Raw genomic sequence first — 27,165 nt, forward strand, 5'->3', positions numbered from 1 at the left:
AAGTATCTGTTCAAGTAGATGCCAATTGCAGGAATACAAGTGATATGCACTTTTTGTAATGTAAATACCAGATGCATAGGATCCAAGCATCATTTGAGACTATGGGGTGAGAAGGGAGAATCTAACCCTTTCCGCCAAAAAAGTCTGAAGCTGCTATTTGTAATTACAGGGAAGTCTCCGTGCCAATGATGCAAATAGCAGCTTCTTGAGGACAATTTTCTCGGAGACCGCAGTAGAGGAGAAGGATTAAACACCTCCTCACCCGTGCAGTCCTAATGCTGCTCTCTACCACCACCCCACCTCCTGTTTACAATTTAAAAATGTGAATTTGTGCAATTAATGTTACATCTAGTTTGGCCCTATTCTTGGTTGTTTCACGTGTAGCCACTGCCTGCTATTTTTCTTTGCCTGCAATTCCATTAAATTTTAAAGGGAAGAAAAATGGAATTTATGCATAGTTGATTTTATAAATATTGTTATGAGCATGGGGGTTGGGATGGATGAGTCCTGTGGGTCACTTTTCCAGCCTCTGATTTGGAATCTTGTGCCTTGGAATGAGGAACTCTCTGCTGGTCAAATTAGTCTTTTGTTAACCAAGTAGATTGGCCAGGTAAGATAATGGGCCGATCAGTTGCCTAGCAACAGAGAATGGGCCAGGAAGACCCCTTTTGTCATTTAAACTCTACAGGAGAGCCTTCCCCCCCCCACTCCTGGTAGCTCGCAGAAGTTGTAGTTTGAGTGTGTCTAGAGAATTGCTGGGAACTGGAAGGCAGAGAGAGACTGGCTCTCTGCACCATGGCCTTTGGGGTGCCTCCTGCAACCCAGATGGAAGAGTTGGGTATTGGACAGCTGATGCATTGAACCCCCTCCATCCTTGAGCTCAGGTTGGAATGTGTGTAAATAAATAAACCATATTTCATAAAGACACCACAGTCTCCGCTGACCTTCTTCCCAAAGGAAACCGAACCCTGGAGGGGCGCAGGGACCCCTGAAATCTCACCGCTCGGAAATTGGGGGAGGCGCGCAACAATATGTTATAATTATCTTGGCAGTTTGCATGCATGCAACTAGATGGAATTTCAAATTCCACTGAAATTAGAAATCTGCATGCACAGACCCAAAGCAGCTTTTTAGGAGGAAAGGCGAGATATTAATTTAATAAATAAAAATAAAATAAAAGACCTCTTGTTACGTAATGCTGTTGTGTTTGGAAAGGAGACCAGTGTCAGATTTCCCTGCCTCTTTTGTTTCAGTTTTCTGAACTATCACTCATGAGTGGGTCATTTATTTAACTCTGTCATATACAATAGTCATGAAGTAACTAAAATAAAACTGTGCCTTTAGCAGGTTTATAGCAGAAGAGGAATGCCAATGAATATAACAGTCTTGTTTCAGTGTTTTCTACAAACTGTTGTATCAGAAATGAAAGGTTTTCTCAGGTTTCCACTTCTCGTTTACAAAACAAAATCATGAAACAGACATTTATAGCAGAAAGTTAAGTCCAGGTGTTCCACAATGGAAACTGGCTCATTAAAACAGAGCTATATAATGCCACCCTCTTATAACTAGCCCATCTCAGCCAGCTTTTGAGTAAGCAATGTGTTTCCTGTGACTAACTGTATTAATAATCCATTTATTGTAAATGCCTTACTTTCCTTTGCAAGGAATTTACAATTTATTGTAAATGCCTTACTTTAAAATGCAACTGGTCTACTCCTTTAATGGCCCATATGACTGGTGTTTAGTCTACTCTATTGCTCTAATGTGCAGTCCTATCTAACATAAATTTCTGTAAACATAACTGTAACTTACATTCATTTGTATGAAATGACATTTTCTTAACGCAATTAATGAAGATTGGCAGCCATTTATCTCATTTGTTCTATGCAGATTGGGGTTTGGAATTCAAACAGTGGCCTTAATTTGACTGACAGCAATAAAGACAGATCTACCAATATCACTGATTCACTGGCGAACCGAACACTCATAGTCACCACTATTTTGGTAAGTTTTGGCACACATTGTTGCTTTCTTCATGGATTATCTTTGATTTACTTATGTTGCCTTACTAACCAACTACCTAATGATTAGGATTTTATGTTCATCACTATGGAGGCGATATGGGAAGGGTGTTGCCAGCATCACAGGATTCAGGGCTGCAGGACATGCACTGATCCTGTGGGATTAATTGAACAGTACCACCACACAAGACCAGTTGAGCAGCAACCCTGTACCACCTTACAGGCAATTCCCTAAGTCCATTTCATATGTAAAACAGCACTATGTTTTCATAATTACTACATTTTCAGGCCATCTGCTTTTGAACTAAACATATACACTTCCATCCATAATCCTAGCATGTTTCCAAATGTTTTTAGTCAATTTCAATGCTTTGTTTGACCCAAATACAACTTTAAAATGTAGGAAGTGGCTCTAAGTGAAATTTGTTTCACTTTTGGCTTACAAACAATTTTGTGATCTTCTTAAAAAACAAGAAGAAAAAAATATAACATATGTCCGTCTTGCTTCAGGTGGGCTTTCTGTCCTATTTTTTTTAAAGCACTGCATGAACATTTATTCAGTTAAATGTACATTTATTTCCTTTTTTAAAAGCAAAAGCAAAATCTAATATATATTTTAAATGTAAAAAATAAACAATCCCTAGCTCAAGGTTTCATCCCTTAATTGTATGTATATTCTCTATACAACTAGGCAGGACACCTTGTGCTAGTGTTAACCAGGGAGGTTGCCTAGATATAGTCACTATATCATTTAGCACACCCTAAAGACATTTTTGGCATGATTTTAGTTATGTCTGCAGACCAAAATAATGGTGAACCCATTTCAGTTGGTCTTCCTACTAACACTTTCAGGTTTGGCTACATGATGACATCACTAGGCAAATGAAACTAATTCAGACAATGCTTCTTGAAAAGTCTTTTCCCTCGCTCTTAACTAGCTTCATTTGCCATCACTGACATCATCACATAACTAAAACCTGTTAGCTATGTGAAAACCTCATTGTTACAAGGAGAAGGAGGCCAATTTTAAGATTAACAAAAATGGCACAAGAACAGCAGCCAGTTGTGGGGGTGAACATGTATGCAGGTGTTTTTATGCTGCATATGAAAACTACTTAACTGTATTGGTTGCTTTGGATCTTTTATTGGATGTTACAATGCTCTTTTATCTTACCTGTAATCTGCTTTGAGAGCCTCAGCTGAAGAGCAACTAATGAATGCTATAAATGAATGAAGATAAACTTTTCAGGAATCTTTGGGAAAAACTGAAGTTTCCTCCAAGCCCCCCCCTTTGGAATGAAAATGTACAGTGGAGAACATTTGGTTCAGCCATAGTTTTGTGCTACTACATAATTATTTATATAGCATTTATTATTCTTAAGTAGACCATGTAAAAGTTTAGCAAGTGATTAAACTTTTCCTGTATTTTATCAGACTGAAATAAGCTCAGGTGTACACAATTTCTTAAGAATGTCCTGTGTCTTTTTATACAGGAAGATCCATATGTCATGTACAAGAAATCTGGCAAACCACTTTATGGCAATGACAGATTTGAAGGCTATTGCTTGGATTTGTTGAAGGAGTTATCAAATATTTTAGGCTTTATCTATGAAGTGAAACTAGTGTCTGACGGTAAATATGGAGCCCAGAATGACAAAGGAGAATGGAATGGGATGGTCAAAGAACTCATAGATCACGTAAGATTGAATCATGTCTTTATTCTATTCAGCCTGCAGTGCAAATATTTAAACTAACAGACCACTGTGCTATTTTTTAAAAAACAGGATGAAAAGCCATTTGAGATGCAAGGATTAGAGTGGGAAGGGTATTTTTTAAAACAGGAAAATGTAAGGTTTTAAGTTTCAGCATAGAATGGAATTCTCTTCTGTAAGACCCAAACTACTCATTTTCTTCACCATGTGATGAGTAGTCTAGCTGTGTCTTATAAGACCTTTGAAGGCTCCATGCCAAACAGACAAGAATGCTGGAGGGATGACAGTCAAATTCACAAGGAAGAAGGAACTGATGGTCACCTTTCTTCCATCTCTGTTTGTATGTGGTTATCTTGCCACTTGATAGCTTATATTATTTGTTTCTCTAGGGTATAATCCCCAACAGCTTTCTTTGGCAGCAGAGAGCCTTCAAAGTTCTCAACAAGCAGAATCAACCCATTTCTCATGCAGTGAGCATGTGTAGCCTGGCTATTATCACATAGACATGGGAGACCTCTAATACGTGCATCATTTCTCTTGGAAGAGTGGAGGGGCTACTGTAGCCATGAAGCCAAAGTCATCTGCAGTGTACATTTGCATTTCCCACTTGAACATTTCCCTGTGAAAATGTTGGTCAGGAAGTCCTACAGATGTCAGGTCTGTTGCAACTTCCCTGTTGTGTATATGAGCATTTTACCAACACTGCTTCATCATAGAATCACCAGAGTCACCCAGACAAACATGAAACATTAGATCATGTCTCATAATAGAAAGATGTTACCATTATTCTGACACATCTTCAGTTCATCACTGCACTGCACATTCAGAATGAATACGATGACATTAGCCTAGTTTGTATGAAGTTGCATTTCCTCCCCAGTGACTTTTAATGAGCAATTCATTTTTTATTTCAATTTCACCCAAGTTTAGAGGTTTGAACAGAATTAATCCTATTTTTATGTCAGCATGCTTGAGAAAGAAAATAGATACTTTTAAAATATATCATGTGTATATATATATATATAAATAAGAATATCATTTTCCAATTTGTGTCCTCAGAGAGCTGACCTGGCAGTCGCTCCTCTTACTATTACCTACGTCAGAGAGAAAGTCATTGACTTTTCCAAGCCCTTCATGACGCTGGGGATCAGTATTTTGTACCGGAAGCCCAATGGCACAAACCCTGGTGTTTTCTCCTTTCTAAACCCCCTTTCTCCTGATATTTGGATGTATGTCCTCCTAGCTTGCCTGGGAGTCAGTTGTATGCTCTTTGTCATTGCAAGGTAAGTTGAAAAGTCATGACTAACAGTAAGCCACATTAATTATTTCTTTGCTATATGTTGTACACTGGGCACACAAATTATGATTGTCTCCAAAATAATAATCAAGCGATATTCCATGCACTATACTGTACAATAATATTGTGATCTACAGAGCTTTATTATTGTACAAATAGGTAACAAAATAATTTGTAGAGCAGATGTTTTTCTTACCATACTCAGAAAAAGCTACTTTAGCAATGCTGTGTTTTTATGAACACTTAAAGCCACTTCACATGGCACGACTGGCTAAAATTAGCTATGATATTAATAAGAACAAAATATTTTGAGAAGAGAATGTGCCAGAGGAGGGGAGGGGAGATCCTTGTGCTTTGTATGTAAGCACTTAATAACTATGTACCCTTTTACTCCATACTAAAATGCAAAATGTCCCCCTCTGATTCAAGTATCTCCTTACTGTGATAAAATGTACATGTTCCCTAAGTTGAAAGCTATACTACAATATTATCGCTATGACTCAGCTTACTCTGAAAAATCATGATGGTGCAGTTGAGAACTCAAGGGCTTCACACTATCCCTTGATTGGACTATGGCCATGATCTACACGAGATCCTGGGGGAGGGGGTGAGAACTAGGTACGCAGCCGACGGTTCAGTGGGTTACTTTGTACTGTTGGCCTTCTCTGCAAGGCACTGAAACCTGGGAAGTGTGGTAAAGGGGGCAGTCATATGGGAAATCACACCAAAAAAGGGTGAAGGCAACTTCCATGAGTAGGAAACTGCTTGTACAATATAGCTCACCTTTGGATCATTCCCTCCTCCCATCACATCCCAGGCTTTCCTTAGGGTCCCCTGACCCTCAGGAGAGACGTTTCAGCTGTGCAGGGGTTTGTAGTGGGAGGAGAGGGCAGGAAAGCTCCACTGTGTGAAGAGACTTCTCTCATACAGCACAACCCAAGATAAGTTATGATGGACATCATTTCTTGAAAAAAGCCGTTTGCCCATCACTATGCAATGTCTCCCAGCAGCACAAAGTCGCAAAGTGGTATTGACTTGTTTCAAAGAGCCCTTTCAATATTTGTGGCAATGGCAGGCTCGCTGCAAACTGACTGCGCTCTCTAGGACATTTCCCAGGCTCTTCTGCAGCGTGCAGGGGTTCTATAGCTGAAATGCTAATGCGGAGGTGTTCTCTAAAAGGTAAAAAGTTTGGAAACTGCTGGGTTGCATCATAGTACTGTGAAGAAATCATTTTTGTTCCACCAAAGTGATTTTCAAAGTACAGCTGCTATCAAACTGTAGTTTTTAAGCTTCTGTTTCATACTCTAAAATGAACAGTTATAAGAAAATACCTTATACCATATTCTACTTAGCTGTATGTGAGTTAGAGAGAGGCAGACAGTGAAATTAATGTTGTGGTTATCCATGCGAATCTTAAACAAGGCTGTTGCAAGTGCAACCACTGTTTACAGACATAAACTCTTGCAAACTCTGCTTACTGTACCATGAATAATAGATTTGACTCTGCATGGACTCTACATGACTAATGACAATCTGACCATCATTGACAGATTACTTTTGTCCCCTGTGTAATGAGCCAAGACTGAAACTAGCCATATTCTCTCTCTGAGAAGATCCATGAAAATAAATAACCTGGAACTTCCTCTCTACCAATAAGGGCTTGCTTTTACAATGTCAACATATGACACTCTGAAATGAATGCTAATCTCCAAAGGTTGGCATACCCAATTAGTTGTAGTTGCTAGATCTGAGCATTTTTTATTACCAGCTTTCTTTTACAGCAAAGTGTTTGTGCCCCCAACAGCTATCTGACACAGACATTTACCAGTATTTTCCTGACATGGAGATGAAATTATAGAAAACTCTTCATGCCACACTTCTGCCAGGCATGAGCTCTTTAGAACACAGAAGCTCCACCAGAAAGGGAAGTTTGAATCTCTAGTGCCTTCTTCCCTTTCATATTAGGGCAACAGTGTTTAGGTGCTTGCGGGGACAACGCTTTGGAGAAAAGCATACAATCTAGAAGTCAGATCCAGCTTTGACCATTTTAGAATTTTCAATGGACAAGCAAAGTGTCCAGAGAACAGATCAGGGGGTTATGAATTGCTAAGTGGAGTAAAAAAGCACCACACAAGGATCGTGGCAAACTTAATTAATGTTCTTCATTGCCAAATTAAATCTGCTACTATTTCCAAAGTACCTCTTGTTTTTCTAATGTCTTCATCCACTAAAAAAAGCCCTTGAAATGTACTTATTATTTATTAGATTTGCTGGCCATTACCCCAATATCCTAGGACAGCAATGCAAAAACATTAAAACCAATTAAAATAATTTACAGTCAAAGAACAGAGCAGGTCCTAAAAACATGTATCTCAGATGTCAAAGGCCATATGCTGAAAGCTACATAATAAAAGTGTCAGACACACCTCAGTGGGGAGCAAATTCCACAGCTTAGGAGCGCATAGAGATGGCCCTCTCCCAGGTCACCACCACCCTGAACTTCTGAGGGGGGAGGGAAATGCTAAGAAGGCCCCCTTTTGCTCTTACCAACTGAGAGGGTCTGTAGGGAAGGAGGAGGTTTGAACATGAGTATAACTAGCGAAGTATATGAATATGTTTCTATATTCCAAGGGGCTTGTTTTATAGTAGCAGTTTCCTCATGTCTTATGTATGAACTTTGAAAGCAATCTCAGTTCTCACGGGACATGTGACCTCACCCACCTCTTCAGGATTGCCTCTGTGTCATTAGTGGATGGTGTGGTGGGGCTGTGCCACTCACATGACCTTCCACCGACTGATTTGCTGCTGGGGTGAGGCAGTGTGGAGGATGGTGTGGTGCAAACATGCTGGTGGATCTAATCCAGCACTTTTGTCTGCACAATTGCACTGTGCCAATCTCACTATCCCTCCCTCCTCCCCCTTTCCAGCCCAGTACGCACCAGCAACTGAACCAGAGGGAGGTCAGAAAAGCAGCAGAACTCCACTATGCTGTTCACTACTCCCCTGGGTAGAGAAATAGAACCTGAGAGATGTAACTCTTTTTGGGAATGAGACCTATGATTTTAACAAAAATATCTTAGTGATAAATGATACTATGATTAATGCGTGCTTACTTTAGGAGAAAAGATAGCTAAGCAGCTGTAAAACAGAAAAATTACTTAAAAAAAAAAAGCCAGAACATTCTAGTCATGCCTCCAAATTGTTTTTCATCTTCCAAAGCTGTGATTCTTTTTGCCATTGGTTGGTGATAATCCGTTGTCCAAGATTTCTTGATTGTATTCTGGATATGAAGCCCCACTGACCTGCGCAGCATGGATAAGCGGGGCATAGTTGCGAGGGGGGAGCGATGCTGCTGTGGCTGTTGTAAACAAATCGCCCTAGCCCCCTTTTTGGGGTCCTAGTGGCTGGGGTCCGCTCCCAGATACTCACCCAATAGAGTCTCAGAAACGACCAAACAAAGATGGAGAAGGAGTATCTTTATTGCTAACACGTGCACATGAAGAAGTAGCAAGCTAGTTCTGACTCAACTAGGCACAGTCAAGTCTTTTATCACCTTTGTTTTACTAATTATGCATACATCATTATGATCATATTTACATCACTTTAATCCCTGCCCATCTCCTTCTGGTAACATCCCCTCTCTTCCTAAATCCATATTTGGACTTGTTTTTCACACTTGTTATGCTCATTTTAACCTTGTATCTGTAACAACTTTTGATACTTTTCTACAGTACAGCTGGACATTGCAACAAAAGCCTGAGACCTTATTTTTGCAAACGCAGCTTTAAACAAACAATGTTAATGCAAGTCAGCAAATTAGCATTTCTTCTAACACACACACAAGTAAATTAACTGTCAGCAAATTAACACACAAGCAAGTTAACTGTCAGTTTACTGTGCTACAATTCCAAACAGGCCTAGCACTTTTTACTTTAAAGCAACATAAGCAAAATACATTTTTAATTCAAACTAATAAAGTCCAGTGTCACAATTCCCCCCTTAGAAGCTTTTTGATATTTATATCATATAGCTTCTTCATTTTGAATAATTTGTTGCTGCATAATTTTACCATACATCTGCATACTATTCTTATCTGCATTGTCTGCTATACTACGAATACCATTCATAATTATGGGCATCAAGCAGGGCAAAATCATACATCCCAATAAAATCAGAACAACCAATACAATCATTGTCTTCATTCCTCCAAACCAGTTGAACCAACTTCCCCAGTTTCCAAGATTTATTCCTTTCCAGGTTTGCACTGGGGTATAAGTAAGCTTTTTGATTTTGTTAGCAATATCTTTTATTATTTCGCCATTATCATCAATTTTCAAACAACATTCTGTCAAATTTAGGAGTCCGCAGACCCCTCCTTCTTTGGCTAATAAATAATCCAAGGCCAGTCTGTTTTGGAGTATAGCCTCTCTCATTTGTGTTGATTGATCAGCAAGCAATGTTAGGGCTTTAGCTGTTTGATTGGTTATTATCTCCAATACCGCCTGAAGTCTAATGAGGCGATTCAAAATATATATTGGGCCACGGTATCCCGCTGTGCCATCATGTGCCCATGAGGCAGGATCATAAGTTGCAATGATACGTTCCGGAGGCCAAGTATCTTCCCAATCATTCCCTTGGCCCTTTGTCAGAGAAAGATCAAGTGCCCTTTTCTTTCTTTCAGACTGTTCTTCATCAAACACTGGGATTAAGGGATTCAAACCTCCACCTTTTATTGCATATTGGGGTTGTATAATCCCAATATAACATATGCCTGTCCAATTAATTGGTAAAATTGAGTAGGCTATAGATCCACAAATCCAATAATGGCCTTTTAATGCCGGAAGTGCTTCTTTGTTAAACATAGATTTATTAATTTGATATGGGATGTAGTATGATTCATTTCCAAGAGGGCTTAAACTAGCCTGGGTTACCGTACATCTCCATAACCCTGTTTCATTTTTCCATTTGCAGACACACCCTGGTTTTGTATGGTTAGTGACTGCCCAATAGTTTTGGAATCCACTCACTACTGTCCCATTTAAATGGTGCCAAACCCATTCTTTCCTATTGAGGGACTGATTCTTGCTACTTTTGAACCAGGCACATAACTGTCCCTCTTGAGTTAAATTATTCCAATGGGTACGACATGAATATAAATCGTTTGTCCCATTCTTTTTCATTCGAATACATGGTGCCCAAGTACCATTCTTTAATGCCACATGTGTTCCATTACTCCACAAGGCACAAGGAGTGGTGGTCTCTCCAGGTCCTGGATAATATCGAGTAGCATATTGGAGAGTCCAATTACACTTACTATTTCCGAGCCAATACATTGCCTTGGTAGAGTTCTGTGAAATACAATACTGGCCGGTAGGAATCCAATTTAAATACCACCAGTGACTCATTTTCCAAACTCCCGTTCCATTGTGTACCTCACTAAGGTTACTTAATAACCACTTGGGGTTGAGAGGTATTGCCATCCATGGCCACTGGGGAAACCCTCTTGGATTGCCACAGACCCAACAATTGCTAAGGTTAAATCCTTTAGCTACTTCTTGGGCAAGTTCGACAAACACATTTTTCCTTTTCTCCTCCTGGAATGAGCGCCTTTGACCTCTGCGTATTCTCGTTTCTTGCGTGGAAAAAGAAGTTGGGAAGCAGATATATACCACAAATAAAGAAATGAGACACAAAATAGTACCAAACATAAGCTTAAAGCCCAGAGCGTTGATATCTGCAGAGTTTCTTCCCATCTTGACATAAGGTATAACTTAGATCATCACCTAATACTACTGTTTGGAATTCTGTGATTTACCCAAGTCCGAACTACTGTATGCCACTGATATGGTCTATCAAGGCGTAAAACAATTAAGGATGGTCGTTCCTGGATCACTACTACAGGAACCCGAAGGTGCCTTCCTTGGTCTCTTTCAGCTATAATTACAATTAATGGGAGAGGTGGAACACTTCCTCCCATTAACTTAAGGGCCTTGATCAAGGATGTATCGATCCGCCCATCTATGCCACACACGTCATCGGTATGTAAGATTTGCCTCTAAAACAGGATGATAATAGTACTGTCTAGGATTATTAGGTAAATTGGCAATCAATGGAACATGGGGCAAAATAACATTTACTGAGATACGTCCCCAAGATTCAAATCTCCAATCTCTAGGATCTCTAGGATATGCTTCCGGTGGCAACATTGGTGAAGACCCTCCCATCTACCACCTCAGGCACACAGTCCTGAGATCAATATCAGGCAGAAGAACAGAACTTAAATAAGTTCTGTCAACAATATGTATGTGTGCCCTCTTGGGGTGTGTCCTTCGATTGGTACAAGTGTCTACCAATTGCACTACTGTTATTGGAACCTTCCTCCTAGGATCTCTGGCACCTGTGCACTAACAGCCTGGATGGGAAAAGGTTTCCGTGAACCTCCCATGCAATCTCAGCCTTTTTGTTTCTTCAACTTGAGCTTCAGGTTGAAACCCGGCACGGTTTCCGACAACCACTTTTCTTCAGGCGCTTGATCCTTCACCCCTCCAGTTGGGGAGTCCTTGGCTACTCCTTTCTCTGGTTCTTCAGCAATGACAGGCCCTGCTCTCTTTATCCGGCTAGCGTGGACCCATCGCTTGTGACCTACGAGCTTTACTGCCGATTCGGTGATCAGGATAATCTGCTCAGGCGGTCCCCACGTGGGCTGCAAGGGTTCTTGCTTCCACTTCCGGACTCGTACCCAATCACCAGGTTGATATTGATGGATCACCACATCCAGGGGTAACCTCTGAAACTCACGATTGTGCCTGTGAATAGAGGACAAAACACCCTGCAAGGCAGTAACATACTCCAATAACTGTCTGTTCCCCAATTCCCCACTAATCTCTGTCTGGGGCCCAGGCTCAATGGGAGGTCTGCCAAACAGTGACTCAAAAGGAGTCAATTTCGTTTTTCCCCTTGGAGTATTTCTCATAATGGTCAAAGCCAATGGCAATGCTATTACCCAATTCAATTTGGTTTCTTGACATAATTTAGTCAACAAAGTCTTAACTGTCCAGTTAGCGCGTTCAATTTGACCGGATGATTGTGGTCTCCATGGAGTATGAAGATTCCATTTGAACCCCAAGGCCGCACTTACAGCACAAATTATCTTGCTCACAAAATGTGGTCCTTGATCTGACTCAAATGTCTCTGGCATGTTGTATCTTGGAAAAATTTCCTTTAATAAAGTCTTTGCAACCACCGTAGCTGTTGCGTTTCGAGTTGGAAATGCCTCCACCCATCCAGTCAACTGATCAATAACTACTAACAAGTATTTGTACCCTTGACACCTAGGTAACTCTGCAAAGTCAATTTGTAGTCTCTGGAAAGGATCTTCCTCCCATAGCTGGTGGTGGCTTTGGAGCAGGATTAGTCGCTGCACAAATAGTACATCCATATACTGCTCGCTTTGTCTCTTCATATAATCCTGGTGCAACTACTTGTCTGATCAAAAGATCTCCTAAAGCATTGCCTCCAAGGTGAGTCTGTCTATGTGTCTCCATTACAAGGGCTCGAAGCACTGTCCTTGGGACGAAAATTAGTCCTGTGGGTAACTGCCACCAACCATTAGGTAACTTCTGAGCCCCATACTGTACTGCAGCACCTTCCTCCTTCTTAGAATATTGAGGGATCAACTCCCTCCATGGAATCATGATGTTCATTAAATTTTTCTCCAACGGCTGTCCACTCAGCGCTGCTTCCTTTGCTGCCTCATCCGCTTGGTGATTTCTTTTTCGCCTAGCTGGATCTGTTTCTTTTCCATGGGCCTTCACATGGGTAATAGCTACTCTCTTTGGTAGTTGAACACAGTCCAAAAATTCCTTTATCATCTGTTGATGCTCAATTCTGTGCCCATCACTTTTGATGAAACCTCTTTCTTTCCATAACATAGCAAAGGCATGTGCCGTTTGGAATACATACTTAGAATCAATGTATATATTTCCCTCTTGCTGGTCCAGTTCTCTCAAAGCATCTATGGCAGCAGCCAATTCCGCCATCTGGGCTGAGTAGGTAGCCGGCAACTTGACACTCTTTATGGCCTTCAAATCCTCACATACGGCATAGCCTGCATACCGTTGTCCATTTATCACCTTCGAGCTTCCATCTACATACAAATGTCGTCCTGCTATTAGCTGATCACTCAGGTCTACTCGGGGTTTCAATGAACATTCTAATGTCTGGATGCAATCATGCACCAGCTCTCCTGGTTGAGGCAATAGTGTTGCTGGATTCAGAGTGTTACAAGCTTTCAAACGTAAGCCTTGTCGTCCCAGCAATTGTTGTTCATACTGGGTAAGCCTACTTGGACTGAGAACCTTAGCAGCTTTCTATCCCAGGATTCTTCTCAAATCATGCGGTCCCAGTACTTCCACAGGGGCTCCCATCATGATCTTTTCAGCTTTCTTCAAAAGGATTCCTGTGGCTGCCACAATACGTAGGCATGCTGGCCATCCTCTTGCTACAGGATCCAGTTGAGACGAGTAGTAACCTACAGGTAGATGGTCAGGGCCCCACTGCTGTGTCAAAACTCCACTCGCAGTTCCCTTGTTTTCTGAAACATAAAGTCTATATGGTTTCAGCCCATCTGGTAAGGCTAAGGCTGGTGCTTTCTGCAAAGCTCGTTTGATGCTTTCAAAAGTTTGGTAACATTCTTTAGTCCATTTCCAATCTGTTTCCTTCTTCAGTAACTCATACAAGGGAGTGGCATAACTACTGTAATTTGGTATCCATTGTCGGCAAAAGCCAGCCAAACCCAAAAATGATTGTAGTTCCCTAACATTCGTTGGTGCTGGTAAACCACAGATCGCCATCCGCCTGTCAGTTGACAACATTCGTCCCTCCTGTGATAGCTGGTATCCTAGGTACGTTACTTGCTTCTGGTTCCATTGTACCTTATCCTTGGACACTCGATATCCACAGACATGCAAATGATTCAATTGGCTCACAGCATCTTGTTCGTTACTCCTCTTATCTGGGCTACAGATCAAAAGATCATCCACATAGACCAGCAATGCTGACTTTGGTTGTTGTTGATACCATGGTCCTAAATCTTTCTGCAAAGCCTTTGTAAATTCATATGGAGAACTGATGAATCCTTGAGGTAACACGGACCATGTTAGCTGACACTGCCGATGGTCAACTGGATCTTCCCATTGGAACGCAAAAAGATCTTGGCTATCCTCATGAAGGGGTATTGAAAAGAATGCATCTTTCAAGTCGATGACAGTAAATCGGGTAGTATTGCCAGGTACATGAGCCAACAAAGTATGTGGATTTGGCACTACTGGGACATCTTCTAGGACTTTTTCGTTAATAGTTCGCAAATCTTGCACCATCCTATACTGTCCTGGGCGGCCTTCCTTGAGAACTCCAAATATGGGGGTATTGTGTGGACTAGTAGTCTGATGTAACCATTGATATCGGATGAAGTCTATCACTAATTCCTTCAGGCTCAAGCGTACTTCTGGTTTCAAAGGAAATTGGCGTACTGGAGTTGGGCCTACCCCAGACTTCAACCTGACCTTCACTGGTTCAGCATTAACCGCACGAGCAGGATTATTCTTCCTGGCCCAAACATCAGGGTGGATTCCTTCTGGGGCCTCCCACTGTTGTTTCTCTTTGGCCCCTGGCTCCCCCCTTAAGATCATTTGAAAAGCGCATTCTTGCTGCTTTGGTATCACTACTTCCAAGGTGTTTCCTCTAAAAGTGATCTGGGCCTGAAGTTTTGCTAGAAGGTCTCTTCCAAATATTGCAATGGGGCAGCCATCCGAAACCAAAAACTGATGTGTAAAATACTGTCGTTTATCTTCTATCCCTGGAAGGTGTACCTGTATGGGTTGGGACAAAGGGACTTGACGACGCTGTCCTTCTATTCCCATTACATCTTTAGTTTCTTTAGTGAGGGTCAAGGGTAGACGGGACATTGCTCGTGGAATCATAGAGAAGGCCGCTCCTGTATCCACTAGTCCTTGGACCGCCGAATTATTCAAGGTAAGGGACACATATGGTTCTTCCCACGAGCCGCCCTCATATCCTGTCCACCTTCATTTTGATTCCTCCTCCTGCCCTCTAGCAACTGCGATCCGGGCATGAGGTGGATTTGGATCAGAACTTAAGACTGTCTTGGGTTCCTTATAGTTGTCCCGAGAGCCAGGAACCTCTCTATAGCCGTACAGGCCTCTTCTCTCATCCTGACGGGCCCTAGGAACCCTCTCATTTCTGCAGTCTTTCGCCCAATGACCTTTTTTCAAGCACTTGGCACACTGGTCCTTCTCTATTCTCATCCTTGGCCCTCTTTCCTTGTCTCTTTGGTTTACACCAACCACTGCCGCAATCAGATCGCGTTGCTTTTCAAGCATGCTGCACTGCTTTTTCATCAACTTTCCTTCTTCCTTCTTTCTTACTTCATCCCTATTTACATAGACCTTGAACGCAATGTCTATTATCTGCCCAAGTCCCATCCCCATAACTCCTTCCACCTTCTGCAATTTCTTCCGAATATCCGAAGAACTTTGGCCAATAAACAAGGAAATTAAAAGCCGTTGATTTTCAGCAGCCTCTGGATTAAGGGTAGTAAATCTTCACATAGCTGTGGTAAGGCGATTAAGGAATGAAGAGGGAGTTTCCTCTTTCTCCTGATGAATTTCATATAATTTTGCCACATTCATTGGCTTGGGGATGGCATGCTTAAGTCCATATAAAATCAGTCTTTTATACCTAGTAATCTCAGGGGCTCCTACTCCTGGGGTTTGAATCCATCTACGAGGTTCCTGAGTCGGTAAAACATGTACCGGGGCTAGACCAGGTGCATTGCCGCCTTGTCTCTGCTCTTCCAATGCAAGAGCCGTGGCTTGGGAGAGTACTAATGACTTTTCTTCTGAATTGAGAAGGGTATTCATCAATGTCTGTATATCCGCCCAAGTAGGATGGTGGCTAGCAAAAATAGTTTCCCACAATTGACAATGTTTATGTTGGTCTTCTCTTAGGCCTGGCATCTGATTTTTCCAATTATATAAATCAGAGGTGGTAAAAGGCGCATGTACATAGGCAATTTGTCCCTGGCCATCTAGCATCTCTCGCATTGGTGCCATAAAGTGAGAGGCATCGGCCAAAATATCCTCTGGTGCAGGGTTATTTCTGCCTGCATCTCTACCCATGGGAGTGGAACTATATGTTCGCCCACTCCGCAAGGTGTGTCCATCCACTCCTTGATTCTCCCTCCTAACTTCCTCAATCATCTGGAGACATGGGTTAATCATTTGGGGCGAAGCTCCTAAACCCTGGCTTTGTACTACAGAATAGGCATAACGGTCCAAAACATCATATTCTTGTCTTATCCACCCTAAAGATTGACTTAAATCCTGGAATGTTACTGCAGTTCCGGATGAAGTTCCAGCAATGGGTGATTGGCTTAAGTCTTGGAGCGCTACTGCAGTTCCAGAAGAAGTTCCAAAACTAGTGGACTGGGTCTGCGAGACAGTAGACTGCTGATACGTTGGGGGCTGTATTTGAACTGATGGCACAGCCTGAGCTTGGGTGGGTAGCACAACTTGGGCTGATGGCAGTTGGACCACCTGTGGTGGCTGAATTGCCTGCGATGGTGCTGGTGATACTGGTGGTACTGGCAAAGGAATGGCCGGAGGTGGAGCCATAGGCGAAACCAGCCATTCCTCTTCTTCTGCCTGGAGGACTGGGGGCTTTATTTCCAATTTCTTCCCCTTATTAATTTGGCATTGAGCCAAGGCCATTTCCAGCGCACACTCTTGTGGTGGATCTAGGCAGATGATTCTCCACCCCCTAGCATACCACCATGAGGTTGCCTCGTCTGGCAGCATTTCATAGAGGGTGGCTTCCAACTGCCGAGCCCTTGTAATGTTAAACGTCCCTCCCAGCGGCCAATGAATACCCAGCTGCACCCACTCTTCATTACAAAATGTTAACAATTGTTCTTCATTCGGGACCGGCCCTCCAGAAGAAATAACACTTTTCTTAAACCTAGAGAAATTTTGCAAAATACATTCAAGGGGGGTCATTTTCCAATCGCCCTTTTTCTTTTGACTCTTTCCAGACCCTTTCTTGACTTTCCTGTGTCTAGTCCCCTCTGTCCCATCCTGCTTCGAAGCACCTTTCCCCATCTCTCCCGTGCCCAGTCCCCTCTGCCCTCTGCAGACGACGTGTGACACTCGGGTAGCCTACCTGCCTTCTACCAGGGGAAGTATCTAAGACGAAACAACAGACAGATGACTTACGACACCCGCTTCCCTCTGTTCGTGGCCCAGCCTCTCACGAGGACGTGGGAAACGCACTACTGGAGGTCCGCTCTCACTTCAGGGTAAACCGCTGCGGATACGCCCTGTCTCACACACACACACGTTCACACACCACTCTCTTCACATTTAAGCCCACTGGGCTCCTTACCACTGCCAACCAGGAACATTGGAACGTTCAATCCCCTGCTCCGCTCCAACCTTGTTTCGATTTTAAAAGGGAGTCATTATGGCGATACCTCGTCGCCCCGATCCGCTCCCACAGGCTTGGGCAGGCTGAAGATAGCCTGGAGCGCTCTTTTCCCCAACCTCCTGTAGAGACCACATCCGAGGCAAAGAGGAACGCCAAAGAAATGAGTCCCGGCGGAACGTCGCCAGTTTGTTGTAAACAAATTGCCCTAGCCCCCTTTTTGGGGTCCTAGTGGCTGGGGTCCGCTCCCAGATACTCACCCAATAGAGTCTCAGAAACGACGAAACAAAGATGGAGAAGGAGTATCTTTATTGCTAACATGTGCACATGGAGAAGTAGCAAGCTAGTTCTGACTCAACTAGGCACAGTCAAGTCTTTTATCACCTTTGTTTTACTAATTATGCACACATCATTATGATCATATTTACATCACTTTAATCTCTGCCCATCTCCTTCTGGTAACATCCCCTCTCTTCCTAAATCCATATTTGGACTTGTTTTTCACACTTGTTATGCTCATTTTAACCTTGTAACTGTAACAACTTTTGATACTTTTCTACAGTACAGCTGGACATTGCAGCAAAAGCCTGAGACCTTATTTTTGCAAACGCAGTTTTAAACAAACAATGTTAATGCAAGTCAGCAAATTAGCATTTCTTCTAACACACACACAAGTAAATTAACTGTCAGCAAATTAACACACAAGCAAGTTAACTGTCAGTTTACTGTGCTACAATTCCAAACAGGCCTAGCACTTTTTACTTTAAAGCAACATAAGCAAAATACATTTTTAATTCAAACTAATAAAGTCCAGTGGCACACGGCCATCTTCGTTAAGGGCAACATTGTGTGTCACAGCGTTATGTGTGTGTGACGTGCGGCAGGGAGGGGAGGGGTCATGGGCCTATTTAAGGCCAGGCTGCCCCTCCTACCTCCTCTTTCAGCGAGCGACGAGAGGACGACGAGGGACATAGCAGAGAAAGCTGCAGGACAGTCGGCGTTGGTTGGGCATATTAGGCCTAATTTGTTACCCCCAGAGGGGGTTTTGGGAGCCCCAACAGCTGTGGGTGGTAGCATTGTGGCGTGGCTGCGACTGGGGCAGGCCTCGTAAAGGGGCCTGACCAGTGGGCCTCGTAGTGGGGCCTAGCAGCGGCACGTCCAATACCCCCCCACCTAGCAGTTGTGGAGGGGTTGATTGAGGCTTTCTATTGAGCAGCGTGACGTTAGTGCTGCTGCTGGTTAAAAGAAAGACACAGGAAGTTTAAAAATAAATGAGACTATACTGGATATGCAAACAAAATTAAATATAGTCATGCTAATACACTGGTTAAAGACAGACTCATGCACATAATGGGAAATTAAAAATAAATCAGAATAAAAGGGACGAACAAAAGAAATTGTATCTAATCCTTCTAGTTTAAATTCCCTCTGAGCACTCCCCCCCCAACAGGTTCAGCTTAGCCCCCCCTGATGATATACACAGGTTGGTTCTTTGTTATATTATTACAGGGTGGATGCATGATGTGATGGCAGAGCCCTTTTGTGAGGCTTATGACTTCTTACTAGGCCCAGACATAGGGGGAGGATTGCCCACCCCCGCAGGTTATCTAGCTTAGCCCCCCTGATGATATACACAGGTTGGTTCTTTATTATATTATTACAGGGTGGATGCATGATGTGATGGCAGAGCTCTTTCGTGAGGCTTATGACTTCTTGCTAGGCCCAGGCATAGGTACAACTTCGTGCTAGGCCCGGGCATGTATGAGGTTTGAAGTACTTAATTATATGATTATTATACTACATACTAGTATATTGGTGGGGCCTAGTGAGCCTTTTTAGCCTTTGGGCCTTTCATAGTTATATGATAATAAGGGCGGAGATAACAGTTTGCTAGAAAATGTCTCAATCGCTGTATCTTAAGTGAGCGATCCTTTTGCATTCCAAGTGTTAATTTCAGGCTATTTGTTCACTCTGAGACAGAAGAGGCATTTACCTGAATTTAGTTAGGAATGGAAAGTTTAGCAGATGGTAATCATATTGATTGGGGAATAGGAATAAAGAGGAAAGCCCGATTTGCCTAATAGAGATCCCTCATATTACAGGATCTTAGACTCTTATTGACATAGGGCTGCCTTTTAAGGTCCAGGCAGACTCTTCCCCCCTTTACTGAGGATTGTGGCACCAACAACGAAACATCATTACCTGAAATTACATTTTAGTTAGGACTTCTGATATCATTACCTGGAATTACATATAGCGTGCAACTGTTGCATTGGCTCATCTATTTTGATATGTGTTGGAAAACCTGCTATAGTACAGCCACATACTGGTGACAGCAACACATCTTCAGCATCTGCTGCTCTTGGATTTATGATATCATTTACTAGAAAGGGATATAGGATGTTAATTTTGCATTTTGGACATCTATTATGATAGGTGTTTGGAAGCCTACAAGGGGGAGGCCGCTGCAGTCGGCCAAATATGGGTGGCAGCGCCATATCTCCAGTATCTGTGCTTTGGGGAACTGGGTTAGCTGCACTAAAATGGTGGCTGGGAAAGTGTGCTTACTCATAAATTATTTCCTTTCTTTATGTGAAAGAAAGTGGCCCTCACAGCAGGGAGGAGAAGCACCCAGCAGTAGCTGCTCAAGGAAAGCGTTCCTCCCTGTTACTGGGACCTTGCTTGCAGACTGCCCAGTTCCTGGGGAGGTTTGTTTTGTTATGGGGTTTTCTTTCGGTTTCTGGATCCCATATTGTAGTCTCAGGGCGTGCCTTAAGGGCCTGCACTCTTAAATTTGTCTTGGACATAGTCGCAATGCCAATCAGTAATGGCTTCCTACCAGTTAGTTAATGCACTGCCTATGGGAAGGTATGACATCTAATCTGTTTTTTCATCTACTGTGGGTATTTACACAGGGATTTATAGCTGCTGGGTTTTTGCCTTTTCAGTCAATTCTATGAGGTAGAGCATTACATATAGGCTGCTCTATTCTCGCACGGAGCACTTCAGCTCCTTCCTTGAAGGGGCTGTCGGGACGAGAGGGTAAAAAATTTGGATGCATGTTAACACCTGATGTCACAGATTATGGCTATGTAACTGGTTCATCTTAATGGCTGTGTCAATGGACCATCCTGCCCGGTGTTAACCTTCCTGGGCATACCACCTAATTCACCACCAATCATACTCATGTGGTCAGTCAGTAAGGGCTTCATGCCAGTTAGGCCAAGAAAGTGTTTCTTGTCTGCCCTCCAGGTATTAGAGGTCTTTTCCGGTGGTTTATGAGGTCGTAGCAGGGCTTCCACAGCCTTACTACAGGTTCAGGTTTGTGGCTGTATAATAATTTAATGCTTGTAGTGATCAAATATTGATCAAGAAATTAGAGCCAAACTGCAGGTTACATTTTATATTCTGGCCCAAATCATTTGGTCTAGTTTTCCCACACTCCTGGGGAAGAACTAACTAACTTGCTGTAGAATTACGTGACATAGCTCAGGGCTAGAGCCTCTGAACTGCAGGCTGAAGGTCCATAGCATCTCTAGGTAGGGCTGGGATGTAGAACTGGAAGTCCGTTGATGCATCAGGGGTTTTGTGCTGGCTGCAGGCTTGGACTTATAGGCAGTGAGGCTTGGGAACTCTCCCGTCCATTTTAGTGGGATAACATGGTCATGGGACAGGTCTGTTACTTCCTTCTATTTCAGAACGGTAGGGTTATGGCCCTTGTCTGTTCCTTTGTTCTTTAGTGCCAAGATTTTAATGTTTTCTTTTGGGGCATGGTAAGTAGAGTATTGACACTGTTTTATTGAGGTGCTGTCATGGACTCAGGTGGAGCGGTTCAGCTGTGGTGTGCAACCGCACATTGGGAGATTGGGGAGCAGAGTCAAAGATGGCCATAAGCCGGTCTGTCACCCCAGCATGCTCAACAGCTATCAGAATGCAGGAAGGGGTTTTCCCAGGACTTCTGGGCCGGCAAGGACTATGTGCCAGAGTGGCCTATTCAGTGAGTCACCTGCTGGGATTGCCGAGTGAATGGCTGGAGACTGGGCCTCTCAGTCCAAGCACTTCGAGGAAAAGGCTGATTTCCCCACATTCCAGGGACTTTAGAGTCTGCCATATGTTAGCTGGGTGGGCTAGAGAACACCCTGCCACTCTCAATCCCCGTTGCCCTTTCTCACGGGACATTTTATTGAGTATGGTGGGCCAGTGAAAAACATGCTCCTCAAGCTATGAAGCCAGACTATTCCAGGCGGCAGCCCTTATGCTGGTTTTTGGAGCTTTTAGGATAGGTGAGGTGGTGGCCGGATCCAAGGGAGATTTGTCTTGACGGGCCCTCCAGCAATCAGATGTCTCCATGGAAGGGAGTTGTACCTGTATAACATTGATGGACCGGCAATGTTGCTGGACAGGGATGGAGCAGCTGCGCACCCTATCCTGGGCTTACAGTTAGGCCTCAGTCAATAGGCTGCAGTGTGGTGGCTTGGCTGGCGAGGAATACTTTGGGACGGGCTCCTACCCACTTTGTTCCAGCTTGGTTCAGTGCGGACATCTCCGTATGTGGTGGTCATTCCTCAAGTTGGGAATGATCTCAGTATTTGAGGCAAGGCCCTCAGGTGGCGGGCATGTGCAGACATGCGGTTCGGGACGCAACGATGGCCTCGGTTACCTAAGGGCATGGTCCTCAGTTTGGCAGGCATGTGCAGACATGCAGTTGGCGAGGCAACGGAAGGGCATGGCCCTCAGTTTGGCAGGCATGTGCGGACATGCAGTTCAGGAGGCAACGGAAGGGCATGGCCCTCAGTTTGGCAGGCATGTGCGGACATGCAGTTCAGGAGGCAACGGAAGGGTATGGCCCTCAGTTTGGCAGGCATGTGCGGACATGCAGTTCAGGAGGCAACAATGGCCTCGGTTACTAAAGGGCATGGCCCTCAGTTTGGCAGGCATGTGCAGACATGCAGTTCAGGAGGCAACGATGGCCTTGGTTAATTAAGGGCATGGCCCTCAGTTTGGCAGGCATGTGCGGACATGCAGTTGGTGAGGCAACAGAAGGGCATGGCCCTTAGTTTGGCAGGCATGTGCGGACATGCAGTTCAGGAGGCAACGGAAGGGCATGGGCCTCAGTTTGGCAGGCATGTGTGGACATGCAGTTCAGGAGGCAACGATGGCCTCGGTTACTTAAGGGCATGGCTCTCAGTTGCAACGAAAGGGCATGGCCCTCAGTTTGGCAGGCATGCATGGCATGCAGTTAATAAGGCAACGTCGGCCTTGGGTACGTCGGCTTTGGTCAGACATACTCCCGCGAAGGATTTGGCATGGTGTCTGGAGCCCGATAGGGATGGACCAAGCACGAAAGAAGGTCAACCAGCAAATTTGGTTGGCTATTCTGGGGCATGGGGGGTTGGCTATTTCACACCCTGCATTCAGCATTGGATGGGTGAACTGTACAGGGCCGATGGCGTTCACCTGTCTGACGCAGGTAATGTCTTTTTGGCATACCTGCAGAGGTGTCTGCGAGAGGTGCTTCTCAGCAGTGGGTAAAAGGGGACTAAATAGAGATTTGTCCCCTTTTTGTGGTGGGAAGGTGTGGAAAGGGAAATAGGTAAGGACAGCTCGGTAGCCCCCTTAGGCACCTTTGGAGGTGATTGGCAGTTCCAGAGGCCTGTCTGTCAGAGCTTTGCGGCTTGAGGGCAGGATATGGGCTGCTTTTGGGGCCAACTTAACTCATCCACCCGAGGGTTGTGCGGCCCCGGGGGGTGGTGACCTGAGAAGGCCCCCCTACTCACCTACTGGGTGTGGCTGGCAGAAGGGGTAAGCAGATGGGGCTTGCCCTTGTCCCAAGCAGGGGCTGGTCGCCCGTGAGCTGTATGGCAAGATGCTTGCTTATAGATAGTTCCGCACCTAGGTTTCCCTCTGCAGGTCACTTTAAAAGGTTTTTTTGTATAGTTTAATAAAGTGGCCCTTGTTCAACCCAAGCTGATGTGTCCTTGTCTTATTTCGCCCCTTCACTCACAAATAGTTTTCTGCATGAAGTGCCTAAACAATTAAAGCAGTGCAATACAAGTGAAAAAGTCATTTGTTTCTAATAATGTCAAAATTTTAGAAGAAATTTGTTTTGGGATTCTTTTGGCGGCCTTTCTCAATAATAAAAAAAGGACCACATTGGGTGATTGTATTTCTTGATGTTTTTTATTTTTTTAATTCATTGTAATATAAAACATATTTGTGTAACATTCAGTAACAGTAACAACTTGTTATCCATTTTAAGAAGATAAATCTGAGCAATACAGTCTCTTCTTACTTGCATATTTGCAGCCATTGCTATATTGCTTGTATAACCCTAGCAGAAATGCTTCGCTTTTTAACACTGAATGCGGTATTAATAGAACATTAATGCACATATGTGGAGTGACTGTTGGTTCTTTTCCTAGAGAGCATATTTGTTGTGACAAAATTGGAAAACTTTAGACATCATGCCTATGCTTTTGGTAGAATGGGGCATCAAGTGGTAGATTCTGTGAGGGAGCCTTAAAGTCTAAGAAAAGGAAGGGATGTTGTGCCATAGCTTGCAGCCTTGCAAATGGTTTTAACATATTCTTAATGTTTCTAAAGGATATTTTGTATGCATAATATTGTGCCTGGCTGCAGCCACTGACTTCAGTAGAATTAGAATTTAATCCAGTTTGATCCATTTCTTTCAAGGCGAGCTCCTACACAATATGTTAAGAGCCTCAGGCTTACACTGAGGTGAACAGAGGACGGTGAATTGGATTAGGTTTCAAATGCCATTTGTTCTCAATATTTAAAGGATGTTTGCATCTTTTATTTAAAAATATTTTCATAACTATATAACAATTATTTCCATGAATCTTGCAAACTGCTAATACTACCTCGGGTTGATGTCTTTTTAGAATGGAAATAACAGCTAAAAACAGCAATAATGATTAAGGAAACAGAAAAAGATATATTGCAGTTTTGCCAGATGCATCTGTCTGAAATAACTTTGTTCTATGGTCCCCTATGGTTGAAAATACTCTTCTAGGATTAGTATAATGTGGAAGTTACCACATGCCCTGCCTGCCAACTCTACTGATAAACATGTTTTCAGTAAATGCAATTGATCCAATATGGATTCCAACTTCCAGATCAAGGTGAACTTGACCTGGAACCAAGACTGAATTAATAAAGCTTACCAAATCTAAGTCCTGTAGGTCAGCCTTCCACTTCCTGTAGGTCAGACCCACAGCTGACAGGGAATGCAACAGAATGTGCAACATAATGTAAGTGGAGTGAATCTGTACCGACAAGGCCTGAAGGCAACTCTTTCCATTCAGCATTACATCAGTATTTAAAACAAACTATCAGCTCCTTGTGCTCAGTGGAAATCCTTCATGTCTGTAATGCAAAACTCCGTGTGAAAGACAGGGCCTAGGCATCATTTGTTCCACAAATTCCAGATACGGCACATAAACTGCTTTTCTACAATACAGTAAATTATGCTTGGGTATCTGGAGATCTATGTAATAGTGGGGGGTGAGATTATAGACCAAAATAGGAACAAATCCCCGATTCTAAAAGCATTTGCTCATTAATGTATTTTGCTGAAACCAATACAGTTTATATACATATAAAGTGCCACACTAAAGAGAGGCTTGGGTTAATTTTTAGATTCAGGTTTTAGGATTCAGTTGGGGTGACTTTGTTTCCCCAGCTACACCCCTTCCTGCATGTTGCCTACCATTCGTTATCTTCTACTCCTGAGAGACCTCCACCCAGTGCCAGTGTTGCCTGTTGTGGCCATTGTTAGTACAATTAGCATGTAAACTCAAGCATCTTTGACTGAAAATAATGGTGGAGGTAGCAATGGTGGTTGGAGGCAGCAGGAAGCAACACTAAGGGTAGAGACACACTTACTGTTCTGCCAGCTGCAGTGTCTCCACCTCTCTTTTCGGAAAACACAGGCACATGGCACTAGTCAAACCTCACCCCTTTTACTGTAAAACTTAGCAGGATCAACTTGAGTGCTTTTTTTTTTAATCTGCTTCAAAGAGATTTCACAACCGATCAGTAGATCAACCTGTTCCCCCTCCAGGTGTGCTTTGCTGCAGGCGACTAGTATGCTCACAGCCTAAGTAGGGCAATGAATAGGAAGGGACAGCCAGCAGGTCAATATAGTCAAAACTGCCATATATGAACAGGCATAAATCTTGCCTGGAATGTAGGCATAGCCTTCATGCTAAGAAAAATTAGACACATTGCTCTTATTGCATAAAAAATTTACGTTAGTCTTGTATTTCAAATTCACAGGCTTGCAGGGTTTTTTTAATGGCGCTTTCTATAATGCATGCAGTTTTTTTTCTTGAATCTATATCCTGCATCTTGTGTCACAGTTTTTTTAAATTACCTATTGCACTAATGTTGATGGTATTATTTAGCTAAGAGCATCCTAAACTTAAAACTGTTTCAATTAGTGCCTTCATTATTAGTGTTCATTGCTTCAAGCCTAGCACAGCACTCTAGTTGCAAGAGTGCATAAATTCAAAGCTTAATTATATTGTTAAAACAGCAATTAAAATGCACTGGCATGGCATTATCAATTGAAGTCATATTCATAAACATCACAATAAAAGTACTTCCTACAGCTGTGACAATCCACAACAGGCAGGGCTCAGTAGCTAGGACAGACTTAAAATAATTTTGTGAAGTATTTTGTAGATTACAATAGGACATAGTGTCCATTTTCTGCAAGAATTGAGACTACCCTTTTGCAAAAGGATAGTTTATAATTGCTTCCATAGACCTCTGTAATACTTGAGCATTGACATTATCCCAGAACTCCTTCACAATCTCAACAAATATTTATTAGTAATCTCATTTCTAGAAACACATGTCATGGATCTACAAGCAGAAATAGATTTCTGTCTGTAGAACTGCTCTATCATATTTGCATAACATAGGTGCAAGAGGCAGGGAGAACTTTGAATCTGGTACCCTTGGGATATATGGGCAGTATTCAACTAACTTTTTGCATGAGTGCTAGTTAACACTAGTGCAATGGGGCTTCCCATTTTTCTTCCCCCAATGCCATCTCCAAATCTGCTCTGGATGGTTGGGGGGTACCCCCCCAAGACTTAGTAGGCGCATGAAGGAAAGAGAGGGAGAAATCCTTGCGCTGATGGAATAATTGCCTTAGCGCTACATACAACCTAAAGTGTGAGTGCTCCTGCACTGTGCATGCACTGCTTTACACATTAACAGCCTTGCAGGGCCAATTGGGAACCATACCACAAATGATCAAAGTTTCCATCTACATAGGGAAGCTGCCTCTCAGTCCAATGGGGGAGCCAAAGTAAGTAGCACAGTGTTGGGCAAGCAAGGGTCAATTTTGAAAAGCAGCACTCAGCAGAAGGGCTAGAGGTAGAAAGTGTAGGAAGATAGGAAGTCAAGTTCCAAAAGTGGCGGGGGAGGGGGAGGGAGCAGGTGCTTAACCTGGCACAATCCTCTCACAAGTTGTTCATGCTAAAGGTCCCAGCCCTTAGAGTATAATATATACTGGTGGGACTGGATTAGTCTTTGGGGTTAGCCGATAGAGTGTTCAGTTGGGTGGCATGGCTTATACTACAGCCCAGTTGAGAACATCTATTGC

The 27,165-nt window shown here is 43.1% G+C and overlaps 1 protein-coding gene across 1 annotated transcript in view; it reads left to right on the forward strand.

Annotated features, from left to right (window-relative positions):
• The window catches only part of GRIK1 (glutamate ionotropic receptor kainate type subunit 1), a 276,806-nt gene that overhangs the window by 207,470 nt on the left and 42,171 nt on the right, over positions 1-27,165 (forward strand). Inside the window, exons 9-11 of the mRNA XM_061629481.1 lie at positions 1,891-2,004; positions 3,515-3,718; positions 4,793-5,016. Coding sequence (XP_061485465.1) covers positions 1,891-2,004; positions 3,515-3,718; positions 4,793-5,016 — 542 coding nt within the window. The remainder of the gene's footprint in view (positions 1-1,890; positions 2,005-3,514; positions 3,719-4,792; positions 5,017-27,165) is intronic.

Source organism: Rhineura floridana, chromosome 5, assembly GCF_030035675.1.
Source record: "Rhineura floridana isolate rRhiFlo1 chromosome 5, rRhiFlo1.hap2, whole genome shotgun sequence".
Classification (NCBI taxonomy): domain Eukaryota; kingdom Metazoa; phylum Chordata; class Lepidosauria; order Squamata; family Rhineuridae; genus Rhineura; species Rhineura floridana.